We start from the raw sequence: 26,891 nt of genomic DNA on the forward strand, positions 1-26,891 counted from the left end.
ATTCTCATGGTTTTGCCAACCAAACAACTTCATATATACTTCTACTTCATAGGAATTTGCACTTCCCATTATTTGTTTTGTCAACCAAACAATACCTCAATATGTTAAATTGCATGTTCATGAGTTATACTTTATTATAAAATTCACAAAATCGTCTGATATTGTAGCAAATTAAAGCTATAAAATTGTCTATGAGTCACTTAAGTTTTAAACTGGAGTCATGGAAATAACTATGGACAGAGACTTTGGTAGATGAATAAAACGGGGTAGAAAAAAAAGTTGAATACAAGAGTTGTTTCTATCAACAAGTCATTTTTTCCTTGAAAAACAATATGTCTATCATTATAGTTAGATTTTAGTTACCTTATATGCCATTAAAAAATATAAATGAGAACTATATTTTGGGACTGAGGGAGTACATATTTGAGATTTCACCCTTTACTTATCCAACATTTCAATCCCAAAAATTGTGTTGTTTTGGTTGGAAGCTATTTTCCTTGCCAAATATAGTTTAGAGTTTAGATGGTAGAGTTTAAAATTCGTTGTTAGAGTTTTAACTTTTTGTGCACTAGACTTGACTGCTTATTTGACAACTCTTTTCCATAAATGTGTTGGGTAATAGTTAATTAACTGATTGCTTACAGCTTATTGTCATTTATTTGTGTGAAATGACACTTATAGACATTTTTGTACATATGTGTAGTATTATTATTAGAGGCAAAAAAGTAACTGAACATATTTCTACCTAACTCTCAAAATAAAAACTCATATTAGGAGCTTTTCATTTTGAGAGTTTTTATTCAAAACCCTCTCAAAAACTCTCTTTTACCAAACGCCTTTTTTTAGAGTTATTGACTAGACAAAAAACTCTAAAAATGATTCAAAACTCTCTTTTTGCTCCAATACTCTAATTGCCAAACATGTGTTTGGTTGGAAGGAAATGAGAGTATCATATGAAATACAGATACCAAAGGAAATATAATTTCCCATGGAACATGGGAAATCACTCACCAAGCTCTACGTGGCGAGTAATTTCCTATGAAGTGTAACTTCATATGGTGTCAACCAATCAATTTTGCCTAATTCCTATGAAATTAACAAGGGAAAGAATTTTTCATGAAATGTAAATTTCCATGGGAAATTACTTCTCATATGAACCATACGAGGCCCAAAGGTTGTAAATTGTTCAAAAAAAAGATAAATTTTGCATTTTATTCAAGGCTTTAGGTTAATACATTGCAATGAAAGTTACTTCTGTAACAAATTTAATTTACTTATATTGCTAATTACTTAACTCTTCTGAAATTTCACTTAAATTTTTGTTCTGTTATGTTAACGTTAGTCTGTCATGGCTAGTAAAAATATATTTTAAACATATAACTAGTAGAATAATTATTTATTGCTACGGTTTTACCTATACGCAGCAATAAACCACGGCAAAAGAAAAGAATAAATCGAAAATAAACTTATTGATGCGGTTCCTAGCAAAAACCGCAGCAATAGATGTTAACGGAACAATTTTTCAAATTTAATTGACTACTTTGACCAACTATATTGCTGCGGTTTTTTAAAGAAACCGTAGCAATATATTAAAATATTAATATTTAAATATATTGCTGCGGTTTTTTTAAAAAACCGCAGCAATATAAAACCTCAATATTAATATTTGTTTGACGATCGTAGTTTTTATGAAGGAAATTTTTGTTTGATTCAACTTATGTATTTGTTTGATTCGATTGCTTATGTAGATGTCGTATGACTTTTTATTAATGAATTAATTTTACTATTCAAGAAAAAAAATAAAATATAACAGATTCTCTCTCATTAAACCTTAAATTTTACTCAATCCTAGCCTCCCTCGCCTCTCTCTCCCTTCTCACACTCTTCTCTCTCCTCTCACGCCGCTCTCTCTCCCCTCTCACTCTCAATTCTTCGAATGAATCAACACATCAATTCTCACATTGGGTGATTTTATGAGATTTCTTCTCGTTTTCTCGTTGGATGTTCGATTTCTTTGTCGTTTTTATCGTCGTCTGTTCGATTTCTTCATCGCCTTTCCGATTTCTTCGTCGGCTTTTCGAGATCTTCGTCGACTGTTCGATTTCTTCGTCGGCTTTTCGAGATCTTCGTCCGTCGAAGTATACCCTCGTCGGTTGTTCGATTTCTTCGTCGGTCGAAGTCCTTCCCTCGTCGGCTGTTCGATTTCTTCGTCGGTCGAAGTCCTTCCCTCGTCGACCGTTTAGATCGAGAAGAAGCCCCAGCCTCGCGCAAGTCGTCGACCGTTCTTGGGGCTTTATGTTTTTTTTCGTTTTTTTTTTCAGAATTTTGTGTTTTTTTTCTGTTATTATTTTCAATTGTTTTTTTTTTTTTTTGTAATTGTTGTTATTTTGGTTATTGTTGTTATAATATTTTCAGATCTAATGTTTTATGGTATATCTTATTATAGTTGTAATATAATTTTTTTTTTTATATTTTTTTGAAGTTACATTCTCGTTCTTGTTGATTTTTTATAATCTGCCTCAAATATATTGTAATAATATAATCTTTTTTTTTTTGTATTTGAATTTTATATGATAATTTGTTGTCATTAGTTTCAATAAGTAATGTTTTATTTTATTTCAGCCTTTTTGTCTTTCAAATTTGATGTCAAAATGCAAAAAAAAAAAATAATAATAAAAATTCTGCCCAACTTATATTGCTACGGTTTTAGGTAAAAAACGCAGCAATATGCGTATTTTTTATTATTAAATACAGCATATTGCTGCGGTTTTCCATAGAAACCGCAGCAGTATGTTGTACTATTCTAATATATAATACTAATATTGTTGCGGTTTTTCCCATAAACCGCAGCAATATAATTATTACCTATTGCTGCCCCCTTAATTGCTGCGCGCCCAAAATTGCAGCAATAGACCACTTTTTTACTGCAGCAATAAGCATTTTTTCTACTAGTGTTTGGTCAAAATTGAAATGAAGGTAAATTATTGTAATAAACAGTCTGATTTTAGCTTAAAATTTGACGAATCCAAAAGTGAATTTTTCTAACAAGCCCATTCCATTTTACTCTAACCCAAAACTATCATAGTTATCCCTTATCTTCTCTTTCCCTTTTTTTTTTTAATTAGCGAACTACAACAGATAGCTTAAAAAAACTAACCCGATAGTCTTACTGAACGAATTAAACTAGTCATCGAATGGATTAAACTAGTCATTGAATAGATTAGAGAATGTCATTTCTGAATACAGTAAACTAATCACGAGATAGATTAACTTGGTTCTTAAATAGATTAAACTAGTCACAACTAGTATTTTTTGCACGCTATGCGTGCGTGTCATATTAACATTTTTTTTCTAAATTACTTATTCATTAGCGCTACAAAAAAATTAATCTGAACAAACATTTATAATGATTTTTAATTTTTTAAAATCAATATTTCGTTGGATTTTTTAGTTATTTGTTCATCATTATTCAAATATCTATTATATAAGCGAAAAAAATACAAAGCAGAAAAAAGCCCATGCTTAAATAAAGTGGAAGAATTTGTGTATCAGATTCAATCATTGAATATTAATAAAGTGAAAGAATTTGTGTATCAGATTCAATAGTTGAATATTAATAAAGTGGAAGAGTTTAATTTATATAATAGAGATTATCGAATAATAATCAATATTTAGGTTTTAAAATATTATCATTTTAATTACTAATATGAGATAAATTAAAGTTTTTATATTTTGTACGGATTGTTTCAATCAAGTTATTACATATTGTCAATTTAATTTTTAATCAGAAGTTTTCTCACAGATTAAGGGAAAATCATCCTCTTTTATTTAATTAATATTTAATTGAAATTTAACATTCAATTTTATTATTAACTTGTTCAATATATCTCTATTATATAAGCTAAGGGAGGAGGTGTGGTGTCCTCTTTTGAAGTGACTAAAATACCCTTAATGATCTAATTAATGGAATGAAAAAAATTATAAAAGCAAATCATTTAAAAATTCTCATTCCAACTTGCCATTTAAAACAAGTTTAAAATGGTATATGCATCAAATACTTCAATCAAAAATTAAATGGACAAAATATTTATACCTTATAAAAAAAAATGGCATACATAACGTGGACATGAAAAGTCTGAACATTCATTACCTTTGATACTCTTTAATTCAGTTAAACCAACTCATTATTTTTGTTCTTTCTGTTCAATTTTCATTCACAAAAAATTAATGTTAACAATCACTCAAAACTTTTTATTTTTTTACATTAGCGAATTAATAAATCTAAATTCATCTAACTGTTGAATTTTTCACATTTAAGTTTAATCATAAATAAAGTATGAATGGAGTATCTAATAGAATAACAAATTTTGAAATTAACGCACGCATCGCGTGCATATGAAGGCTAGTATAACAAGTAGGAAGAAGAAAAGACTATTAAATATATAAAGAAATTTAAATCATTAAGGTTATATCAGACTTTTTGTGAAAGGACACCATTATAATAGAGATATTAAAAAAAAGTAGCATGTTTTCTTCTTAATATTGAACTTAAGTCGTCTATAATTTTATGGTAAAATTAGGCGATTTTTTAAAAGGCCAACTGACCAAGGTAATTGTGAGAAAAACAAAAAAAATTTCATAAGGCGGTTGACAAAAGCGTCTTCTAATTTCTAGGGTAAATTTAGAACAAAATTTTCCTAAAATACTTACAGTTTACATAATGTGGGGGAAAAATTAGCAAAACTTGGAAAAATGGCGGGAAACCCCGTATACTAGCAAGCAACGCAACTACGCAAGTAGTGCCAAGTACGCAACATACTCCATTTTCCCCAATTTTTAGGGTTTATGAACTATGTGATAATTAACATCAGTTTTCTCCCCCCCAAATCACAAATTAATCCGTAGTAAAAATGCCGATTTACAACATCAGAGGAATCAATGTGGATTTTCCTTACGACGCCTATGATTCCCAGGTCGATTACATGGATAAAGTCATTCAAGCACTTCAAGAAGTAAGATTTAGTACAAATTTCGCAGATTTTGTTAAAAATTTCTTTAATAATCGAAAGAGGGTAAAATTGATAGTGCATCAGAATGAAATTTAACCTTGCTGTAGAAAAAATATATTTTGATTGCTTTATTAGATGTTGTGCTTTTGAATTTTATGGAACATTTAACAAAATTAGCTTGGTTAATTGAGAGTTGTTATGAATTATTACGGGTGATTGAATGTGATTTATTGAAATGATGTTTGGTATGGCAGAAAAACAATGCATTGTTGGAAAGTCCTACAGGAACTGGGAAAACTTTGTGTCTTTTATGTGCTACATTGGCTTATAGGGCAAGTTTGGGTCCTTTTTCCACCGGTCAACGTGCCAAGGAAAACGGGTCCTCAGACGTGTCATCGTCGCAGTCTGCTGGCTCAATGCTGCCAAAGATTGTATATACTTCACGGACTCATAGTCAGCTCCGGCAGGTGGTTCAGGAATTGAAGAAAACCAATTACAGGTGAATGTTTAAAATGTATGCCTAATTGGCTAAATTTACCGGATTGAATTGGTAACAATGTGAATTGAAGTCCTTTTTTTTTGGTGGTTGTGTTTGCTTTGATCTTCTTATTTGTTGAATTGAGCTTTCTCGACAGGTTTTATGCGTTCTTTACTTGCTCTTGCTCATTGTTATTTACAGTGGACAAGAAGGGGTTTATGTTAATGTCTTACAGTCAGTTTATTTCTTTTCTGTTTGTTCATGTAAAGTTACTTTTGATTGTTATGCAACAGCTTTTGGCTGGTGAACGACGTTCTTACCAGCATTGTGTTAACTTCTTTTCGTTTAGATCCATTTGGTTTTTGATGGAAAATATTTTGTGGTGGAAAAACACCAATGATATTTGGTTTTCCTTTGTTTGGTGTGATGAAAAACTATTAAGTTAAGAAGGGGAAAATGGAGATGTTGGGAATGAGAGAGTGGAGGAAAATGATTTTTCTTCAAAATTTGAAGGAAAATGTTTACAAAGGGATTAAAACCCTTTTCCACCTTAGTTCTTGTCCAACCAAACAATGGTAAATGGGGAAAATGTCCAAAACAAACGGAGCCATATTGTAAAGCACCTATAAATCTATTGATTCATATATTTGATGGCAATAGTTCTAAATGTTCCTATTTCTATATTTGATTTCTTTCATCTTCAGTTTCGTTCAATGTGTGGAACAGTTGCTTATGTTAAGCCACACTATCAAAGTATTATCTGGCTTTGTTTAGCTCCATACCTATGAGTTGGTTATTGTGCAGGCCTAAGATGATAGTTTTAGGATCTCGTGAGCAACTTTGTATTCATGATAAAGTCAAGTTACTTCAAGGGAAAGCTCAAACCAATGCTTGCTCTTATGTTCGAAAAAGACGGAGCAAGCACTACTGTAAGCATCACAAGCTCACAACAGGTAATCATAGGATTTACATATAATTTTCTCACCTTTGTTGGAGTATCTGATATCTTATATGCTCTTTATCTTATTGATAGGAACACCGAGCATTGGTGTTTGGTTTACTAAATTATTTACTTCTTTTATCCCTCTCCTTTACATCACTATTCAGTACGGCGACATGAGAAACAATTGAATATATATCAATATACATGTGCTGGGCAACCAATCCTTGTTTGCAGTACCTTCTACTTATACTAAAAGCTCTCTCAATTCATCTCTTACCAGTCTCTGCTGAACTTTGATATCTTGATGATTCAACTTCCAATACCTGTAAAATTGAAGCTTAAAATTGGGACCATAGCACTCATTTAGAAGATGTTTCCTCTTAGTTGGATATTAACTTGTACATGATTCTGTGCTCTTAAAATTTAACATCCGTAATGTTTGTAAGAACCTGAAAAATTCTGTGTTCTGCTTCTTAATTCGACAGATTTTGTCAAAAGCAATCCTCAGATTGGAGATGAACCTATTGACATTGAGGATCTGGTCAACATTGGAAGAAGCTGTGGACCGTAGGTGTTTACATTAATATCAATTTTTTTTTTGAGCTCTACTTTTCTTCTTTCTCGCATGTGTATAGATTTCTTAATGTGCTGTTAAATTATTGTGTATGGAGATTGGTGATTAGTTACTTTTGTGTAGGTGCCCATACTATGTGTCACGAGAGCTGATCAAATGTGTTGACATATTGTTCGCACCCTACAACTATCTCATTGATCGTGCATATAAAGATTCACTTGGAATAGAGTGGAACAGCAGCATACTTATATTTGATGAAGCTCATAATTTGGTTAGTAGAAAAATTCAAAAATGCAGATATTTTATATCTCTTCTGGTAAAGTTTCTTTATTTTAGTGTACTTTTTAGTATGTAAATATCCCAATCTCATCATGATTGATGGTGTGCATGTTTTTTTTTAAAATTTTCCTTTGATTCTCTTATAGTTTCAAGTTTGTCAGTACACTTCATTGTACATGTTATAAGTATTATAATTATCATGAGAGCACTTTAATTTGAGACATTTTGTGGCCATCGTATGATGTGAACCCGTGGAAGTAAAATTCTATTGTGATAGAACCGGACATTGACCAAGTTGGCTCATCGTTTTAATGGGTCATGGAGAGTTTGGATACACATCAAGCCAAGTAGATCATATCTGTTATCAAGGTCTGTGTTCATTTCATTTTGTTTCCACTTCAGTTTCCCGTATTTTCACTGTTCCTAGGCAGGTTGAGACTCATTTCACCGTGATTATGAGAAATGCACCTCATGACCATGAGAATTGATCCTTGCACCTTAGTGTTAGGAGTTTCTTAGTGATCATCAACACATATACATACTTGTGCATCTGTATTGTATATATAGTACTCCCTTCATCTCAAAATAGACCTCCACATAGCTATACCTGGAATTGGATAACCCCTCCAGAAAAACCATTTTCTAATAAAACAAAAGTTAGGGGTCCAGGAATCATTTTCTTGTTCTCTTTGTCTATCACATCAACCCATCTTCTCTCTGTATTGTAATGCTTTTCGTTATTTCTGTTTTGCTCTCCATCCACTTCCACTATATTTTACCTATGATTAATAGCTATTCTCATTACCCATGCCAAAGTCAACCATGAAGTTAATTTTGGAATAGAGGGACTAATGCAGCTTTTAGATGCTTTAGAATGTTAGGTCTTGAACTAAGAGGACTGGTCATTCATTGATATCATAAAATTTGAGGTTTATTGAATTATTTTTTAGCATTGTGACGTCAATAGTTAAACTAACTGTAGAAGGGAGGGATAGAAGCACTAGGAGAGGATGGACATACATTGTGTATGTGTCGGGACTTGGAGCTGAAAAGTAGAGTCTGTATTTCTTGAAGTCTTTGCTCACGTGAACAAAATGGTAGAATCTGCAGCTTATTTATTAGGCAGAGGGGGTGGGGGATTATTTTTCTTGGTAAATTCCTTTCAGAAATTTCAGAATGTGCTTCATATCACGACAGAGTAACGCAGCCTAGTGCAGATCAAGGTATATCACTATTTGACTCATGAAATAGTGGGGGATTTTATATGGTAATCTATGTTCTCTCTATTACTTAATTTGAGTCATACTCAAAGTTTGGTACTACTACAACATATGATTATGTTCAAGTTGCAGATGAGTTTAGACTTTTCACTGTCATGTAAAATGCAGGAAAGCATTTGCGCAGATGCAGCCTCTTTTGACTTGCCTTCTACACTGTTGTCTGCCTGTATTTCTGAAGCAAAAAACTGCATTGACATCTCTATTCGAAGAAGAGACGTAGAAAAGTCAAGTGACAATAACTCTAACCCAGATAATTTTGCTATCCTTAGAGGTATTTGATCTATATGATTGGTAATGCTTCATGTTTGGAAATTAGCCAATGTTTCTTTCTAACCTTATTATTTTGATTTTCGTGATAATAAGTTTATTATGTCTTCTGAAGGGGTTTCCTCATAGAGCTTTCTTGCCCCCTAGTCGCATGAAAATAAAATAGATGAAAAGTCATTTGATGAAAATTAATTCGAACATTTCCTGTCAGAATAAGCATCTAGATCCAATCACTCAAATTATTAACTAAAAATTTCAAATGATTAAGATAAATGAAAGAAATAATTGTTTCTTTTGTAAAAATCCATCTTTGCTCTGAAACCTTGACTCTGATACACTCTGACTGTATTTCGTATAGCCCTTTTATTGAAACTTTGACTCTGATACACTCTCACCGTATTTCATATAGCCCTTTTATTGAAGCTTGAAAAGAGAATTGCTGAAGTGCCAATTGAGTCCAAAGAACTTGGCTTTACTAGACCTGGTCCTTATATGTATGAACTACTTGCTGATTTGAATGTCACGAGTAAGACTGCCAACATGCTCACAGGAATTATTGAGGAAGCTGTTCTTCTTCTTGAAGAAGGTAATCAAGGAATCTTTCATAGTTGATGTGCATTAATATACCAAGTTATTAACAATTACAATTATGTCCCATCCCCGCTTTGTGGATACGTTTTTGAGTCATTGGGTATGCTATGTGCATTTGAGCTATGTTGTAGATGCCAACGGAATGGAAAGTAAAGATTCGCATGGAACCACCTGCAGGTTGCAGACCATGAGTGATATTCTAAAGACGATTTTTAGAGATGGAAATACTTCTCATGCGAAGTATTATCGTGTAAGTTCTGCTATCGTTCATCAAATTTCTCTTGTGTATTGGTTGCCTTTATTAGAAAGGAGATACCTGAGTAGTCCACTCCTTTTGCACGTTGATTGCAGGTACATGTTCAAGAGCGTTTGACAAGTGATTCTAATGCTTTTAGAGGTAGTGTTTCTTAAGCTGCTTTCATCCGAACTCTGAAGTTTTGGACCAAACATATAGAGTTCTGTTTACTTGCTCTTTTGCATAAAATGATGGCATTTGGGAACATGAGAACACTTTATTATACTAACCAATATATAATCCATTTTGGCTAAATTGTAACCGTTTTTTCCATGTGGGGCCCATTTTCCAAAAGGATTAATTTTTTTAAGAAAAAGGATTATCATGTAATATCATAAAAGAGGATTACATGTTCACTAAAATGGATTATAATTCCACTATTCTCATTTCTCATATAAGAAGTGTTCTCATGTATTATTTTAGAATTGAGGATTCCTTATCCTTTATTGTTTACTTTGTTTTCATTTTTTTCCATTTGTTGACATTGTCCTTTATCTAGTAAAGAAGCTTAAATCTAGGTTGCCCAGGCTCGGGTACGTGTCCAAGTGTCCGACTCGGTTATTTTTTTGGAATATTTTCTAATTTTTAGCCCAAAACAAAGTGTCCAAGTGTCCCACCTATGTTCGAGTGTCGAGGATCCGACACGGATACTTGAGGTGAAATGAAGAGTCCGAGCAATATAGGCTCAAATAACCTTATTGATTGCAAAAAACTTGGAATCAAAATTAGGGATATAAGTTACTCCCTTTGTATATTTTATCTTTCTCACTTAGAATCTTCACACTATTACAATTAGAGAGAATCTTCTAAATTTTTCATAATATATAAGAAAGATTATAGTCATGTGGGGTCCTGTTTGTTTCGTCTTAATGAGTACTTTATTAATATTCAATCGTTATAATTTTTTACTAATATGTAGTGAAAGATATTTAAGAGCAAAGACGTCCATTAGGAAACGTGCACAATGAAAGATAAAAAAAATACAGAGGGAGTATTCATACCAAAACCAAGTCCAATCTAATCCAAACGGAAATACTTATTCAGATTGGATTCTTTTTCAAATCGGATGGTTATGGTTTCGATTTATTAAAAAATCGGATTTAGGGATTGGATTGGGATTGAATTTGAAGGTGTGTTTGGATCGAAAAAACCGGATAATCCGTAATTTTATACGACCTTCTATCAGGTTAGTTTTTCTTGAATAAAACTTACATTTATAATATTCAATCTATTTACCATTATTGCATGTCTAATTAACATAGTATTTTATTGCTATTGTTGCTGTCACTTGTTTAGTTAACTTGTTAATTGTTATATTGGTTGATTTGGATTTATGGATTTATCCTCTTTAAGACTTGTATTAAGGTTACATTAACTTTACAAATTGTTTAAGATTGATGATATGATTATGTTTAGGAATTTGAAGTAAAACTTTTTATTAAGGTTTGTGGCCTAATGTTTGGGCTTGTGAGAATTATTTTTGACATGAAAATCAGATATCTTAGCCATTATGCCCCCACAAAAGAACAAAATTTAGGCTTTCGTAGGTACCCAAACTAACAAGCTCTCAGATTGGATCAAATCTTACTTGATTGAAATTCGGATGAGATTTGAACTCAAAATTCAAAAAACTAAATTAATTTTGGATTGGTTCGATATTTGCAAATGGGCCAAATCCAAATCCAAACAAAAATACTGAACTTACACCCCTAATTAGAAATATACTCATGGATAATAACAACTCTTCAGGTTGATGAGTCTCTGCAGATGTTTTCTCTTACCTGTCTAATAAAGACCCTCTCTTCAACTAGCTTTTATTTCATCACATCTTGACTCTTCTATTAAAAATATATGCATTCAAAATTTTGTGCTGGAGAATCAAAATTCTTTTGTTTGGCATGTTTTGTAGTTGTATATTTGCATGTGGTAGGTGCTGTTCGCTGTATCTTGAAAACATAAAGGTGGTCATTTCTTACCAGTTTAATTTACTTGTTCTGGTTCTCCTGCTTTGCTCAGGCAAGTATTCTGGAAATAGGTATTCACAGATTTTGTGGTTCAGGTAATATGCCTAGTGGTAGGACGCTCAGTTGGTGGTGCTTCAATCCCGGAATTAGCATGGAAGATTTCTCCAGAAGAGGTGTTGGTTCTGTTATTTTAACATCGGGAACATTATCTCCCTTGGATTCATTTGCATATGAATTGAAACTGTAAGTCGGGACTGCTTATTTCCTGCATGACACTAGAACATAAATTTTAATAGCTCTCTTACCAAACCAAAAGGTTATTTTTCTGCTCATGACAGGGATTTCCCTATACGATTAGAGAACCCGCACGTTATATCATCAAGTCAGATCTGGGCTGGAGCTGTACCAGTGGGTCCATCTGGTTTTTCTTTCAACTCATCTTACCGAAATCGCGATGTTCTAGAATACAAGCAGGAATTGGGGAATGCCATTGGTATGCTAAAACTGATAATACATCATCTGTTTTTTCAAAATGTGAGGAGTGCTTCCATTTTTAAGACATTTGTGATTATAACCTCAATATATCATCTTTTGTGTCTAGTATAGGGGATAAAGTGTGTATTGCTTATGTAGGATTTAAGAAAAGAAGAAAAAAATTTAACTGTGCATCTCATGTTTGAGAAGTCCAGCTTGTATCTGATAGACCTTGTGGCTTGAGAAATATATAGTACATATGCGAGTTTAAGTTTCTTTAGTGTCTTCAGAAGTTAGGACCAGAATAATTAGGAGAATATATATATATATATTATGTCTCCCTTGCAAAAGCCAAAAGTTTTATTAAAAGATTGAAAGTGGAGGTCGTTGGACATTATAATATAATGTTTCTCCTTCTGTCCTTGTGGCTTGTCCTAAATGTTTCACTCTTAAAAGTGGTACTCTCTATATAACTCCTAAGGGGGAAAAAAGAAATGAAAAGATTTGATATTTGCAAGACAGTGCAGTAAATAAAGGAGAGGATAGATGTCCTAATATAATACCACTGTGTAAGGAGATTGCATTTGGCAATTATGTTAGGACATCCCAGGTGACTTAAATGTCACGGTGATAGGTGACACCGTGACATTAAGAGCAAGCCTGTTGCTCAGCCTGTTGTCTCATAGGGACAAGACTCGTTATGATCAAGGGAGCTGCAGCGCTCATGCCCTTCAAACAAATTAACCTCTTCTCTTCCAGCAAAACTTAACATTTGTAACATCCCTTTGGTTATAATCTTGACCACAAAGTTCCCCTAGTCATACTCCAAAGTTTTTAAGTGGTTACCTTCTTTGATTTTGTTGTATAAAATTGACTACCATAGTAAATCTACAGTTTTCTATTTCGTTTAAAGATTTTTCTTGTCCAGATGCTCCTGAGTCCTGATTATCATATTGCTTTTACTAAGTTGGCTTTTTTTGGTTGTGAGTAACAAAGACATCATAGAAAGCACAATAGGGTGTTGTCACTTATCTACAAAAAGACTAAGGTAAGATATATCACGCCTTCCTATGTTACTTGGACTCTTCATTATACTTTAAGCACCCGTGTCGGGCCTGTAGGAATTATAGCTCTGCAAAAACAGTAGATGGATAATAATGTGGGCCAAAAAGATTAATGTGATAATGAAGCTGTGATGTGTTAGAAACACTGTCTTAGAAGCAAAATTCGCCCCGACTATGGTGCAACCGGAAGTGGCGTTGCTCCCAAGATTTCACACAGGTATTCCCCCTAATGTGCACTCAAATAAGGGAAATTAGGAACTCATAATAGTGCTCAGAACTAGATAGAGAAAATCAATAAAGAATAGAGGAAGAAGATAATGTTTTTCGGTATATTTCTGAGGACAGCAAGACACTTGTTTTAAAGCCAAAAACAAACGATAACTGGAGAGATTTTAGTGAGAAATCTGCCAAACTAAATCTGTCAAATTAAACCAGAAAATTAATCCATAAAAGCTCTGTATTTAAGGAAAGAATTCAGATTTAGGGGAGAAAAATAAGCAACTATTACAACACATTTAAAACAGAGTGGAATAAACTTTGTAATTGAGAAGTTTCATAAATCTGAAGTCTCAGATATAACATGGCCCTTTTAGTCTATACCATAACTTTCATTTGCATTATATCCAACAGGGCCCTCAACACTACGAGTCTACGACATGGCTATGTATACTTCGACACTTCATTTTAGGCCAAATCGTATGATAATAGATTGTGTGTAAAAGCACAAAGTGAATAGTCTATCTTCTATGAAAGAGTCATGGAGAAAGAGAACATAAAGCCTTTGAAAAAAGCAAGGGAATGAAGGAAAATATTGATTGCTATTTGTTTATAAGCTCGAATCAACTTCCTCTTTGGTTGCATGCTTCTGCAGTATACTAAATAAAAGTTTCCCAATATCCTTTCCCTGTGGAGCTGCAGTAATAGTTATCATATGGTAGGAGCTCTGCTTGAGTTCTCGGAGGTCCTAGGTGGGGCAATTGGCTTTTTGGGGGTTGGAGGAGGGGGAGAAGAGGGCTTTTTATAATAACTCCAGCACTTAGTTAAAGTATTAGTGAAAGTTTACATTGTTAATTACCTCTCTTTTTTGTTGTTTCTCAGTTTTGTATCCTATTAATACATGCAGTCAATTTTGCTCGGATAGTGCCTGATGGGCTGCTTGTTTTCTTCCCATCATACTATGTCATGGAACAATGTATCAGTTGCTGGAAGGACAATGTAAGACATTGAATTTGTCCCAAAACTTCGTGTTTGATTGAAATGTCTACTCATTTTAAGCTTCATTTTGTTTTAGTCTCGTGGCAATGTGGCCTCTCAAAGTACAATATGGGAAAGAATATGCAAATTTAAACAACCTGTGATTGAACCAAGGCAGTCTTCATTATTTGGTTCATCGATTGAGGTAACTCAATGGTTCATTTAAGCTAAAAGGCGTCTATTACCAATTTACCATTCTGCCATGTGGACCTTATGCAGAGGTTTATTTGCAGGACTTCACATCAAAGTTGAATGATCCATCTACATCTGGAGCAGTATTTTTTGCTGTTTGTCGTGGAAAGGTAACAAAATTCTGGGATGTTATAGTATACAGAGCAGGGGCTATCAGATTCAGCCACCGAACTATGTTCTTCATAGTTGTGGTGGTTTATAATTTGCTACCACTCTACATTGCTAGCACTCTAAATTTGCTGCACTTCCTCGCGGACACATTAACCTGGAACTTTGAGAAGGATAGCCCAAAAATTATTGAGAAAGAGAGGATACAGATATGAGCTGCCTGTGTAACCTATTGAATGCAAATTTTAGTTTAACATCAATGATCAAAGTACCTAAAGTAATTTACAGACATAGCTTTTCACTCAATAAGCCCTAGATCTAAGAATTATTATATCAAATGATGCAGAGGTACCACAAAAGATTAGGGCTTTGGTCGAATGGTCGCTGGAAGTTGATGACATGACTGGCTGCTTATCTGCTCTTAAGCCAATCTCAAGCAAGGGGAGAAAAGGAGTGGCTTAGTTTTAGTTAGAGGAAGTGAAACGGTTTAGTTGAGAGTTGAGACTTGAGAGCTTGAGACATTAAGTATAAAGGGGAGGATGCTTCTTAATTTTCTATCTAACTTAGATTTGGACCTGACCCTTCTTTAGCAAGCCCAATTATAATATCTTGAGCATCTTTTCTTATCTCGTATTAATTTTTTTTTTGTTCTTTATTAATTTATTTTTTGATTTTTCTGATGGCCAGCATCTGTTCTTTCTAAGCTTGTGAAGAATTAGTTAATCTTAGTAGACCCAATGATATATTTTCTTTGGACTCTCACTGTCTCACATACATTTCCCATGAAAATAGCAAACTTGTCAGATGCAAACTGCTAAGAACTAATATTAGGGGAGGGGAGGGCATTTAGATATCATCCGCTTTTAGTTTACTTGGGGAATAAGTTGGATACTGCTATGAACTGATATTTTAGGGTAAGGGTAATTTAGGTATTATCTTAATGAGTAGCTTAGGGAATAAGCTAGGTAGTTATGCTAAGGAAATTACTCTATATATAGGGTTAATTAGAGAGAGGAAAGTATGTTGAAAATTGTTAAGGAAAACTTGGGTGAGCTCTTGTAGTTCAATTGGGAGAGAATCAAGCCTCTCGAAAGCTTGAATATCGGTTACTTTTGCTGTTTTTACTATTACTATTCAATCAAAGTTCATTTTCTTCTTTAATCTCTCTATTTTACTTTTATAATCTGTCCAAGCTATGTTAATTCATAGCAGATACTTTGTTAGGGAAAATAGTATAGATAAAGAGCAACTCAGAATTGAAAGGGCATCTTGAAAATTGATAAGAAATTGGGTGAGATTTTAAGAGTTCAATTGGGAGAGACTCAAGCCTCTAGCAAGCTTGAATATCCTTTAGATTTGTTGGGCTTACTGTTTATAATCAATCAAGCTCATCCTCTTTCCTTAATTTCTCTATTTTAGCACTATAATCTTTCCAAGCTAAGTTAATTCTTAGCACAAACTTACACTTTTTCAAGCTCCCTCACCTCCAAATAAAAAATCAAATAAAGACAAATCCACCTTATTTGAATTACTGTCATAAGCGAACTGCATATCTGTACCACGTTGAGCTGACCATACTATGTTATTTACGTCACTCTGTCTCAGTATCCAGTAAAGATTGTATAATGTATACATAACATCTGACAAGTGACAGCAGTTCACAAACCATTTTTCTGTCAGTATAATATGGTGGGCTTGCTTTGATGTAATTTTATGCAATATCTTTTCAGAGGTGACAAAAGGATCAAAAGTAGGGAGGAAAATAGAGGGATAGGAATATTGTACTGAAGTATGGAGCTCCTCATAGAGGAAAATTCTTTTTTTGCTGAAACTAAACTACATAATCTTCTAATAAATCTCATCTGTTCTACATTGATTTCAGGTCAGTGAAGGATTGGATTTTGCTGACCAATTTGGAAGGGCTGTGATCGTTACTGGATTGCCATTTGCCACAAGGACAGATCCGAAGGTTCAGTCCGACTCAATTGTTTCTTGAGACAAATATCATGAGTTTCTGGGGGAGAATCTAGTTTGCTATTGATGTTTTCGTCTGTGAGTGTCAATTCCTTGATGAAAATGAAGTTACAGAACACACATTTAAGATTATTGCACTTAATGATGCTAGTTGGCGCTAGAAAACGCATCGATAGAAGGCGTGCAATTTGCATTTAAGATTCCTCATTCACCCTCTTTCGTATGCCTTAGCTACGTATTGAATTGAAATAAATTGTATTGAAAACTATCTCAATGGAACTTGTAAGGAGGCTCACTGCTCACCTGGGGGTGGGTTTATGCAACCTCTCTCCTGTGATAAAAAAGAGGCTCTTTCTATCCACAAGCTCATAAGGATGAGGTCCAAATAACACACCTTCCATAGGCATGCAGCCTCTCTCCTGTGATAAAAAGGAGGCTGGTTCTATCCAATCTTCATCATAAGGATTAGGTGAAAAATTTAACACACCTTTTGTAGTCAATATTTTAGTCTCTAAAGAAATTTTTGCATAGAAGTGGTCACCTTTTGAACATTGTTGGGAACATTTTGAGTTGGAAGGGTTGACTTTGGATTCTATAGACTGTTCTTTCTTGATCTTCTTCATTGCTGTGCGGTGTGGGTGTTTTGAGCATGTGTAACGATTTCTTATAAATCTAGCTATGCTACAGAACTAAATGTTTGACTTTCATCTTCATTGGCTCGTTAAGAATGGACAATTCGAATAAATTTACAGGGTAATAAAAAATAAACATTTTAGACTACATAATTGATCTTGTCAGAGTGACTTAAGTTATGTCTTCTTCTCTTAGAATTTAGTATTGCTATTACTTCTTTTCGCTATCGATTTTCATATTTTTATTTTTTATTGGTCCTGAAGACGTATTCACGAATTTGATTAATTGCAGATCCGCCTCAAACGAGAATTTTTAGATGAACATGCACGGGACCAGAATACAGGTCATAAGGTATGTGGATTGTGGATACAACATTATGAAAGATGGCTCTCAAAAGGGATTTCTTGCTTTTCCTAACTGAAGATGTTGAATTACAGCCTCTAACAGGAGAGGAATGGTATGATCAACAAGCTTCTCGGGCGGTAAATCAGGCTGTTGGACGTGTAATCCGACATCGGCATGATTATGGAGCAATAATATTCTGTGATGAAAGGTTTTTTCCAAGTATCATTTTCATTATTTCTTCCCACTGTTACAATCATTGAAAATTGTAAACGCTGTTATGTTATTTGTGGGGCAGTGACCTAGAGAATCTTCAATTATCTCTGACACTACAGGCTGCTACCCCGTGTCATGCTTTAATTTTTTTTATTTTGAAATATTTCATTTCATTATTTGAGCTCTTTTTATGTCTGTCATGTCGATTTGTTTAGTTAGACCTAAGCTTATTTTTCAGTGTGGTAGTTGAGGTGGGACTGTAGGGGAGATAGTAACGATGTCCATTTTTACCAAAAATAACTGGCTCCTCAATAATAAAGCTCTTCAGAGTACTTCTCGAGAAAAAGCTCTTCAGAGTACTTACTCAGACATATCGTTTATTAAGGACTATAGGAAATACAGGATTATGTTTCAGCATAATATCAAGGAATCTTAAGACAATGGTCGTACGATGGAACAAATACGACAGAAACCAGAACTTGCTTTTCCAGTTTCCCACATAATGGCATTCATCTGCACTAGAAGGGCTGAGAATTAGACATGTATTATCACGCTATCATCTATAGTTATTTCTGCAAAATCAAGAATAGATATGCCATTGATCTAGCTTTTCAACATTTTCTGACAACGTATATTCACTAAACTGACGGAGCTTTGCTCTTGAATATTCAATATCCTGTATTTCTTTCATTCTACATGCACCACCAGATTGCACATTGAAGGATCTGACTTCCACTCTCCAGTGATTTAAGGCTACTTCATCTTTCACTTCCCAGCCACTGGAACTTCTGTGGCCTTAGAGACTGAAACCTGACTAACTCCTAACAAAGATGAAATACGAAGGAGAAACAACTCGAGGACAAAGATCAATAGAGGAATTGCGACTGGGTTATGGGAGAGGGTATGAGGGATTAGGTGGTTCTTCTGTTCATTATTCATTTGCTGATCAATCCGACTTGCGAGTAGATGCTGTTCTTATCCTTAGTCAAGGTTAGCCGACGTTACTCTTGTTCTCAAGTGCCTTTTTAGATGAGAGCTTTTTACTTCAAATTTAGGGAGCAATGAGAAGGCCGAAATAACTTTGTTTTCAAATTTTTCCTTGCTTATATCGACCATATTCCCTTCACTATGCTTGTGTGCACCCTTTTTCCTGTTCATAGTTTACGTTCCTTGGCATTCTGGTCCATGAGTCAAGTTGATGGGAAGGAAGCAGATGAGATCACATCTATCATTTCGTTCTTGAAATCCCATGTGTCCACTGTGTCCACTGTGTCATAACATCAGATCCATGGTTTTCCTTGGTGCAAGTTCAGGATAGTAATCGTTAGGGGTGTTAATGAGAAAAGATAGCTCGCTAGCTACTTGAGATTGACTCGGTCAAAACTCGACTCGAGTGAGCTTGAATTGAACTTGAGGTCGACTCGAGATGTTGATGATTAGAATCGAGCAACTGGAAACTCAACTAGAAAACTCGTGAGAAACTTGAATACACAATTATCAACTGTTATCCAAAGCAAACTGTATAAATCCTTTATATTATCAACTCTAGGGGTGCCAATGAGACCAAACAACTTGCGATCTACTGGTGACCGACTCGAAGAAAGCTCGATCTAGGTGAAAACTCGGCTCAAGTAAACTTCACTCAACTCGAGTCCTAATCGAAACACTAGCAAGTCGAGTCGAGCCAAGCTACTCCAAACTCGAACTTGACTAGCATCGATTACACCCCTAGTAAGTAGTAACCTTGTACCCAAATCCCTACTATCCTTTAATTTTAATTAATCCTTTGTAAGTGCATTATTGGACGGGATGGATCTCTTTTAAGGGTAGGGCTTTCACTCTAACTGCCATACTTGATTCAAAACCAACAGCCTCTTGTTGAAAGAGTTGTTACAAGCCTGTATCTTGAAAATTGTGTTTTATGTTTCTATAGTCCCTAAATATGAACCTAATCCTCCCTGGATGCAGTAATCCAACTGTTTCATGGAAGAATTGTATTTCTTAATGAAGAAACAAATGGCTATCAGATTCACAATTTGCCCTGTGCATTAACAAAATCGGGTGAGAGTTTTCGCTGTGTGACAATGATTGGTATTGTGGGAGCTTTTGCTCTGTTAAAAAGTATGAGATGCAAAAAGTTTTTGAAGTTGATCATTTCCAAGTTTCCTAAGCTAGTGTGATATACTTCTTTGAAGAACATTCCAAGCCGTTCATTTAGTTTTCTAAACAAACAATGCTCATACCTTTTTTAACTATATAGCATTAATGTGAGGCATCAAGTTGCATGCCTGTCGGTCCAGACTAATAGTTATGTAAGCATTGCAGCTAAAACACTTGCTCCTTTTATTTTTATCAGGCATACACAAATTTTGGAAAATTTACTTTGATCACTAATATCTCTCACAATATGCTAAATACTACGATTTATTATAACATTAAATTCGTCTTATAATATTCCTTTTATAATAATTTTTTCTTATCATTTTTGTCACTACATATTAAGAGTAACTAATAATAATCAATAATCTACCTCGAATATTGTGTTGTCCTTATAAAAAGAAACAGGGGGAGTTTATATTAGTGCGGATCACTGAAACCCTCAGGAGATCATAACTCATGATGTGGTAGAATCCCAATTTTTTTTCGTTTCATTTATGATAAAGTTATGCTTGAACGTAGAGCTTTTCTTGCATCATATATTACATGCTTGATATTAAATCTTCTAGTTTTAAGCAGGTTTGCATCCTCACATCGTCAGTCCCAGGTTTCACGTTGGATACAACCTCATATCAAGGTTCTTCCTTGTTATTCTTTTAAGATCCATATGGAATTAGTGAACATTTTCATTTTCTCATTCTGGTCTGTCTAAAGTGGTGTTATCTGGTCTTGCAGTGTTATTCCAAGTTTGGGGATGTTGTCTATACCTTAACCCGTTTCTTTCGTGCTGGAGTTGATCGTCCTGTGAAGATTGAACCAGTAGAATCTCTTTGTAATGGTGAAGTTTCTTCTGCTGCTGGGTTTTCCATGTAAATGCTGTTTGTGATATATGCACCAATTCACGAGTTTTCTTAACCCATCAGAAATGTTATTTTACGAATGTGTGCAACTGGAATTGCATTCATTTTCAAGATTCAATGTGCACTTGACTAACACCATGCTTATGCACTACTAATCTATGCATCATAATCACGCAGCAGCAAGAATGCCTTATTTTTCTTCCTTGGTAGCTTTTGACCATACCTGTTTTGCCACTATGAACAAAATTGACAATGCCATATAAAGTATCGTGTACATTTTCTGGCATTTCAAAGTTGTACTTTGATTTTATTGAACATATCATCTAACTTGAAAAGAAATTTCTGGCGAAGATTTTTATACATTGAAGAAAATACTACGGACATACAGGTACACAGGAATTTTGGGGCAGGAAGAATTAGGATGTTATGTATTGTTTCTCAAACATGATTTTCCCTTATAAAAAGCATATACCAACAAGCTGAGTCCAACCAACCCCCTGCCCCAGCAAATTTAGTAATTATTATCTCCTATTAAGGCAGTCTATGTCCAGTTTTGAGAAAGATTTAGACTGAAAAATACGAAAGCAGAATGCAATTTGAGAATAGAGGTGGCGGAACCATTGTTTTCCCATTTTATAGATGCTAGTTGTCAAAGCAGTGATTCATGTTTGAGTAAAACTATTTGAACTAGTTGCAGATACTATCACTTCTGCGTATATCTCCATTTCCAACTCTCCATGTCGTGAACGGTGCCTATTGATGTGGGCATTGGACACTTGGGTCTTTCTGAACCAATACAGTTAGTTTTCCTTCACCATGCCTTCCCGCTCTTTCCTTATTGAGTTATTGTGGATTTCTTCAAATCAGATTCTCTCTCTTCTCATGATAATTGATGCTCGTGTTATCACTGTTCCTCTGCATAGTAATTGATGACTTGCGAAAAACTTTCGTTAGTTAATATTTTTAATAGGCTGCTTCTACTTATTAACAACAAAGACATGCTCAATGGTATGTTGTGAGTTCTTTTAATATAATACGTAATTAGTTGTATGCTGCTGGAAAGCGGACCTTGTGCTGTGTATCATTGGTTTCACCAGTACTTAAGACATAGCTGACACTTGACAGAATCAATTTTGCAGGGAAGGCCTATGGGGAAAAGTTCTCTCAATCTCGCGACAGTTGCTGTTCAGAAATGAAATTCAATACTGTGGTAAGTTTGCATGTTCCATTGCTGATCTTTCACTGGAAAAAGAATGAGCTGTCAATTTCTCATCTTCTGCCTCTTATTCCGTTGTGTTTTTGGTAATCTCCTGGCAGGCTGTTGATAAAGACTGCTGTATAATGTCATCATCTTCCAGAAACAGTGCTGGAAAGGGCGGAAGTGATAGTCAGTTATGTGAAATCCTTCCTGCTAATAGATCATCCCTTGCACATCAAAAGCAAATGCAGGCTGTTTCAATGAAGCAATCAAGTTTTTTATTAGGGAATGGTAGCAAGCTGCGTCTGTCTGGAACTACTTATAGACATAAGACCTCTGAAATAGTCGACTTGACGAGTAATGATTCATCTAATCTAAATTCAGATGCCGAGCTAATTGTAAGCTGCTCTTCCAAAAGACAGAGAGTTCCTGAAATAAAGCCTGCTAATACACAGTATAAAGCAGTTCCCTGTGACATGACCTCAGGTATCACAAAAGTGAAATCGGAAGGCACTCCTTTAAAAAGTGGCTATATTGAAGAAAATAGATTTCAGAGTAGTTTGAATAAGAAAATGAAAAAAACGATTGCTAGTTTTTCAGTAGAGGCTGTCGGTAATATAACTGCTCAGGAATCAGGTTCCAGCCAGGCAAACCAGGGTACTCTCTCTTTATCTTGTCAGGATGAGGAGGCTAAAGGATATAACTTTTTAACTCAGGTATTACTCTCTGGATGAAACTTTTATTTCTTCAGATATGTGCTAGAGATGTACAAAGCAAAGTTATTTGGTGTTGTTTCCAGGCTATGGAAGCAGATATTTTCCTTCCTGCCAGGCTATAATAAATTAGTAGTACCTCTTGAAACTGAGTAGATGGATATGGAGGCCTTAATTTTTTTTTACCTATAAAAAATAAGTTTCGGGAAAACATAAGTTCAGGTAAGAAACTGAAAAGAAGTTCAGGTATGTAGTTATTAGGTGAAAAGAAAGCAACCATGTAGATAGTAAAGAATCACGAAATAGGTTATTTTGTCTGTTAAGCATTGCAGTATATATCAGTGTTCAGATGTTGTAAATTGAGAATATAATCCCTCTATCCCACTATCAGGTGATCATCTTTCATTCTGTAACGTCCCACAATTAAGTTAACATGACATCGACATAGACCCACCTACTTTTTTCTGAGTCTCTACCTTTTCACCATCTCCATGCAAAAACAGATGCTAACTTAAGTGTAGGGTGGAAGGAGCAGTTATATTGTTAAAATGGTTTTCATAATCAAATGAATTTAGCTAACATAGCTTCCATCTTAAGGGCTAAGCAGTAAAAACAAAAGAAACTCGTTTACTGCCCGTTTGTCCCCACCCCAAATCTTTAGCTTGTTTAGCTGATGTAGTAACTTTAGCTCATTTACATTATGTAATAATTTAAGGACTGGATGCAGAGGTGGCAGTTTCCTTCTTTTGTCAAAATCTTAGACCAGAGGAATATGAGGACCAGTGCTAGAGTCATGCTGAAAGCAGTTAGGCAATAAGTTAGCCCAACATTCATGGACGTTCTATCATGCTTTACTGCAAGAGAGAGACTTTTGGCGTGCATTCTAGTTTTGTATTGTACTTCATTTGCTTAGAGTTGGAACCATTTATGTGCTTTATGAGATAGCAAATGGATTAAATGCTCACTGCAAAAGAGCTTTCACCTGATTTTGCAGGTGCAGCAGAAACTGAGTGAGTCAGAGTATAGAGAATTTGTTGGCTATATGAAGGCGCTGAAGTCAAAGGCTATGAAAATAGGTCTTGTTTTGCAATCCATTGCAAAACTTTTTTCTGGGCAAGAGAGGCTTCCTCTTCTTAGAAGGTAGTGCTATTAATGCTGGCAGCTTCGTCATCACTTCCAAGTACCATGACACTCAATATATCTACTTCTTACATACACTTGTGCACACATAAATACATACACCCTTATATTAAAGAAAGGTATGAAACACATGCACTGGGAGAGGACCAGAATTCTGTTACAATCTTGGGGTAGAAATTGTCTGCCAGCCATGTTGATCTGAAAGTGATAAATCTATGAAGGCCAGCAAGGTATGAGTGTGAAAAAATGGCCAAGAATCCAACTTAATCTTGTGCAAAGACTCAGTGAGAAGCCTTACTCAATATGGATGACCATGCAGAACGCTGTGCATGTCATTTCTCTCCGTTTGTGACTCTCAATATGGATATATATGCAGAGTGCTATGAAATATTTTAGTCCTTGAGTCTATCTGTAGCGATTTAAGAAGCTTGCAAATGCATTAAGATGGAATCAAGATAACCTCACACCAACCCTTCCATCTTAATTATAATGCACAATAAGTGAATTTCAATCTCCTACTCGTGAAACACATTAGATTCTTGTTCTTTCAATTTTCGACAGTGTAATGCTATATTGCTATGACATCCTCCCTCCCAATTTCCTGTTCCCGTAATACTGCAATTTTGATTTGAATGTTATGTGCAATATCTAAATGATTCTTCTGCTGCTCTGACAGATTCAAGCAGTATATCCCAGAGAAGTACCATTCTTTATATGAGGAATATTGTAAATCAGCTGGTCTTTAGTATAAGAGATCCCTCTTCGCTGACTGCATATGGGCCATTTTGGACTTGTCATCATCTGATATTCATCGTTATTCTGGAAGGAGGAATTGTTCCACTTCTGGAAGACGTTGCGTTATGTCACCAAACCGCGATTTTTCATATATAAATGTAACTAATGTATCCCCTTCATAAATTATTTCCCCTTTTGACCGGTGTTAAGCAAGTATATTTCTCTGAAGCTATGCTCTAACCATACACATCATCTGGAGTTGGACAGTCCTCTATCAGTCCGAATCCGATAAGATCTGAGTCCAATAAGAATCTTATACCAGCTAACTTAGTTGGAAAATGCTGCAGCTTCTAAGCCTCCTTCAAAGTGTGAAAGATGCCTCTAGCATTATCTTGTTCCGCGAGATCACAATTAAAGGAAGAAGAGAGTTCAGACTTCTGTGTAGGAAGTTGCACATCCTCGTCTCAGGACTCGGGAAAATTCTGAGCTATTAATCTTTTGCTGCTGTGGAGAAGTTGAGCTTCACAGCTATAATTGATATTTATTGTTGGACTAGAAATTGGTATCTGGTACATCCTGATACGAGTTTGAGTCAAGTTTTCAGGCTCCATTTTGCGTGATAAAGTTAGGTTGCCAATCTTGAGGTCGCTGTAGATTCTCAGGAGAAACTGGAGCAAGTGGATTCATTGTGAATCTTTATATTTTCCATGCTATAAGCTAGATGAAAATGTATAGTATTTAGTATTTACACCTGTTTTGAACTAATGGAAGAGTTTCTAAATTTTCTGGTATCTTATGTATATGTTTTTTTTTTTTTTTTTTTTTTTTTGGACATCAGTAAAACGTACATTAAAAAAAAAAGCAATTAAATACGTAGTAACGGTAGATGGCCCTTCCTGACATGTGTTGCTAGATCGTGAGCCTTTTGAACCTGGATCCGAGAGACCTTGGTAATCCTACACCATACAAATTCCTGGGCAATCAAACGAATATCACGAGTGTCCAAGTAATCGAAATGGGAGATGCCAGTGGTTTTAATAAACTTCGACGATAATTTCGGAATCCGTGTACAGGGATATTTGTGAAAACCTTGACCTTGTGCCCAAAGCAAGGCCTGAAGACATGCCTTAGCTTCTGTGAGGAGCGGCAGAATCTGCATGAATACAAGATGCTTCTCCTGTCTGAATCTGATTTTAGCAATCTCAGCCACCCAAGCAATACCTGCCAAGGTCGACGTAGAAACCCACGACCCATCCACTTGAATTTGTAGTTGCGGACCCCTCGAAAGGAGGAACCAAAATGTACCATAAGAACCTGGTGGTCCAGGACCTTCTTCGATCATTTGAGGAGAAAACATCGGCCTAGCCAAAAATGTTATATGTTGCTGTCTGACCTGTTGTGTAAGGACATGTAAACTATCTCCATCAGGCGTGAGTTATTAAAAACCAAATTATTCCTACACTGCCAAATGTCCACAGTGTGGCAATGAAAACCGGAATACGATCCCCCAAATACCCATCCGTACGATAAAATATAAAATCCATGCAAGAAGCCATTCTCTAAAGGGAACGTAACTAACTAAGTTCGAAATAATACCCAACTGACTGGTCCGCCAGGCATAGTAGCTAGGGGGCACATTCTGAATAGATGTTGGCAGGTCTCGGATTCCACGCACAACAAGGACAGTCACTCGGACTGACAGCCCCCGAGCTGACAGATTAGCAACTGTTGCTAAACTGTTATGCCAAAGTTTCCATAGAAAAATCTTCCATTAGGCATGATGCGCAACCCCATAAAATCCGAAAAAATTCGAATTTAGAGGAGGTGTTATGCGGCAGATGTCAATTTGTCGAGAAAGTAAATAGTAGCCAGACTTAGTGGTGTATTTACCCGAAGCTGTGTGAGGCCAATACGGAAGTCACACTGAGTTGCCAGACTTGGCAATTCTAACCCTCGGATAGCCCCTATCGTTTCTGTAGTGAATAGGAAGTAATTCTGGGAATATTCCAAGCTTGCTGAGAGGGTAAAATGAGGGACCCAACAGTGACAGCAGCTGCTGTTCGCAGTGTTATCCGATCACGGAATATCGGTATTTGACCATTGACCCATCGATTCTGACCAGCCCGTAGAGTTGAATTAGACCCAATTTTC

At 35.2% G+C, this 26,891-nt stretch overlaps 1 protein-coding gene across 5 annotated transcripts; it reads left to right on the forward strand.

The window, feature by feature from the left end:
• Nucleotides 1-4,680: 4,680 nt before the first annotated feature.
• Nucleotides 4,681-25,531, forward strand: LOC104904661 (regulator of telomere elongation helicase 1 homolog). 5 transcript variants are annotated; one of them, XM_010692991.4, is made up of 23 exons: nucleotides 4,690-5,012; nucleotides 5,264-5,508; nucleotides 6,292-6,440; nucleotides 6,916-6,997; nucleotides 7,128-7,275; nucleotides 8,672-8,834; nucleotides 9,240-9,416; nucleotides 9,553-9,671; nucleotides 9,773-9,818; nucleotides 11,776-11,923; nucleotides 12,019-12,173; nucleotides 14,342-14,433; nucleotides 14,510-14,617; nucleotides 14,706-14,774; nucleotides 16,655-16,741; nucleotides 17,671-17,730; nucleotides 17,817-17,932; nucleotides 20,674-20,731; nucleotides 20,830-20,932; nucleotides 22,094-22,164; nucleotides 22,272-22,868; nucleotides 23,860-24,005; nucleotides 24,682-25,531. In XM_010692991.4, exons 1-23 carry the CDS (start codon nucleotides 4,911-4,913, stop codon nucleotides 24,749-24,751), a joined length of 3,111 nt encoding a protein of 1,036 aa, XP_010691293.1. In that variant the 5' UTR covers nucleotides 4,690-4,910; the 3' UTR covers nucleotides 24,752-25,531. The 5 variants fall into 5 exon arrangements, with proteins under 5 accessions (XP_048493387.1, XP_048493386.1, XP_057248101.1 ...); XM_048637429.2 differs by lacking the exon at nucleotides 23,860-24,005 and having other exon boundaries at nucleotides 4,685-5,012; XM_057392118.1 differs by lacking the exons at nucleotides 23,860-24,005; nucleotides 24,682-25,531 and adding an exon at nucleotides 23,593-23,829 and having other exon boundaries at nucleotides 4,685-5,012.
• The last annotated feature ends 1,360 nt before the right edge of the window (nucleotides 25,532-26,891 follow it).

This window comes from Beta vulgaris, chromosome 9 (genome assembly GCF_026745355.1).
Source record: "Beta vulgaris subsp. vulgaris cultivar EL10 chromosome 9, EL10.2, whole genome shotgun sequence".
Classification (NCBI taxonomy): domain Eukaryota; kingdom Viridiplantae; phylum Streptophyta; class Magnoliopsida; order Caryophyllales; family Amaranthaceae; genus Beta; species Beta vulgaris.

What these genes read in the sequence shown, in the direction of transcription:
- LOC104904661 (XM_010692991.4), top strand. Translation starts at nt 4,911, where the DNA reads ATGCCGATTTACAACATCAGAGGAATCAATGTGGATTTTCCTTACGAC. An exon ending in TAATTTTGCTATCCTTAGAG is followed by an intron (nt 8,835 to 9,239) that starts GTATTTGATCTA and finishes TATTTCATATAG; the next exon opens with CCCTTTTATTGAAGCTTGAA. An exon ending in TTTGCATATGAATTGAAACT is followed by an intron (nt 11,924 to 12,018) that starts GTAAGTCGGGAC and finishes TGCTCATGACAG; the next exon opens with GGATTTCCCTATACGATTAG.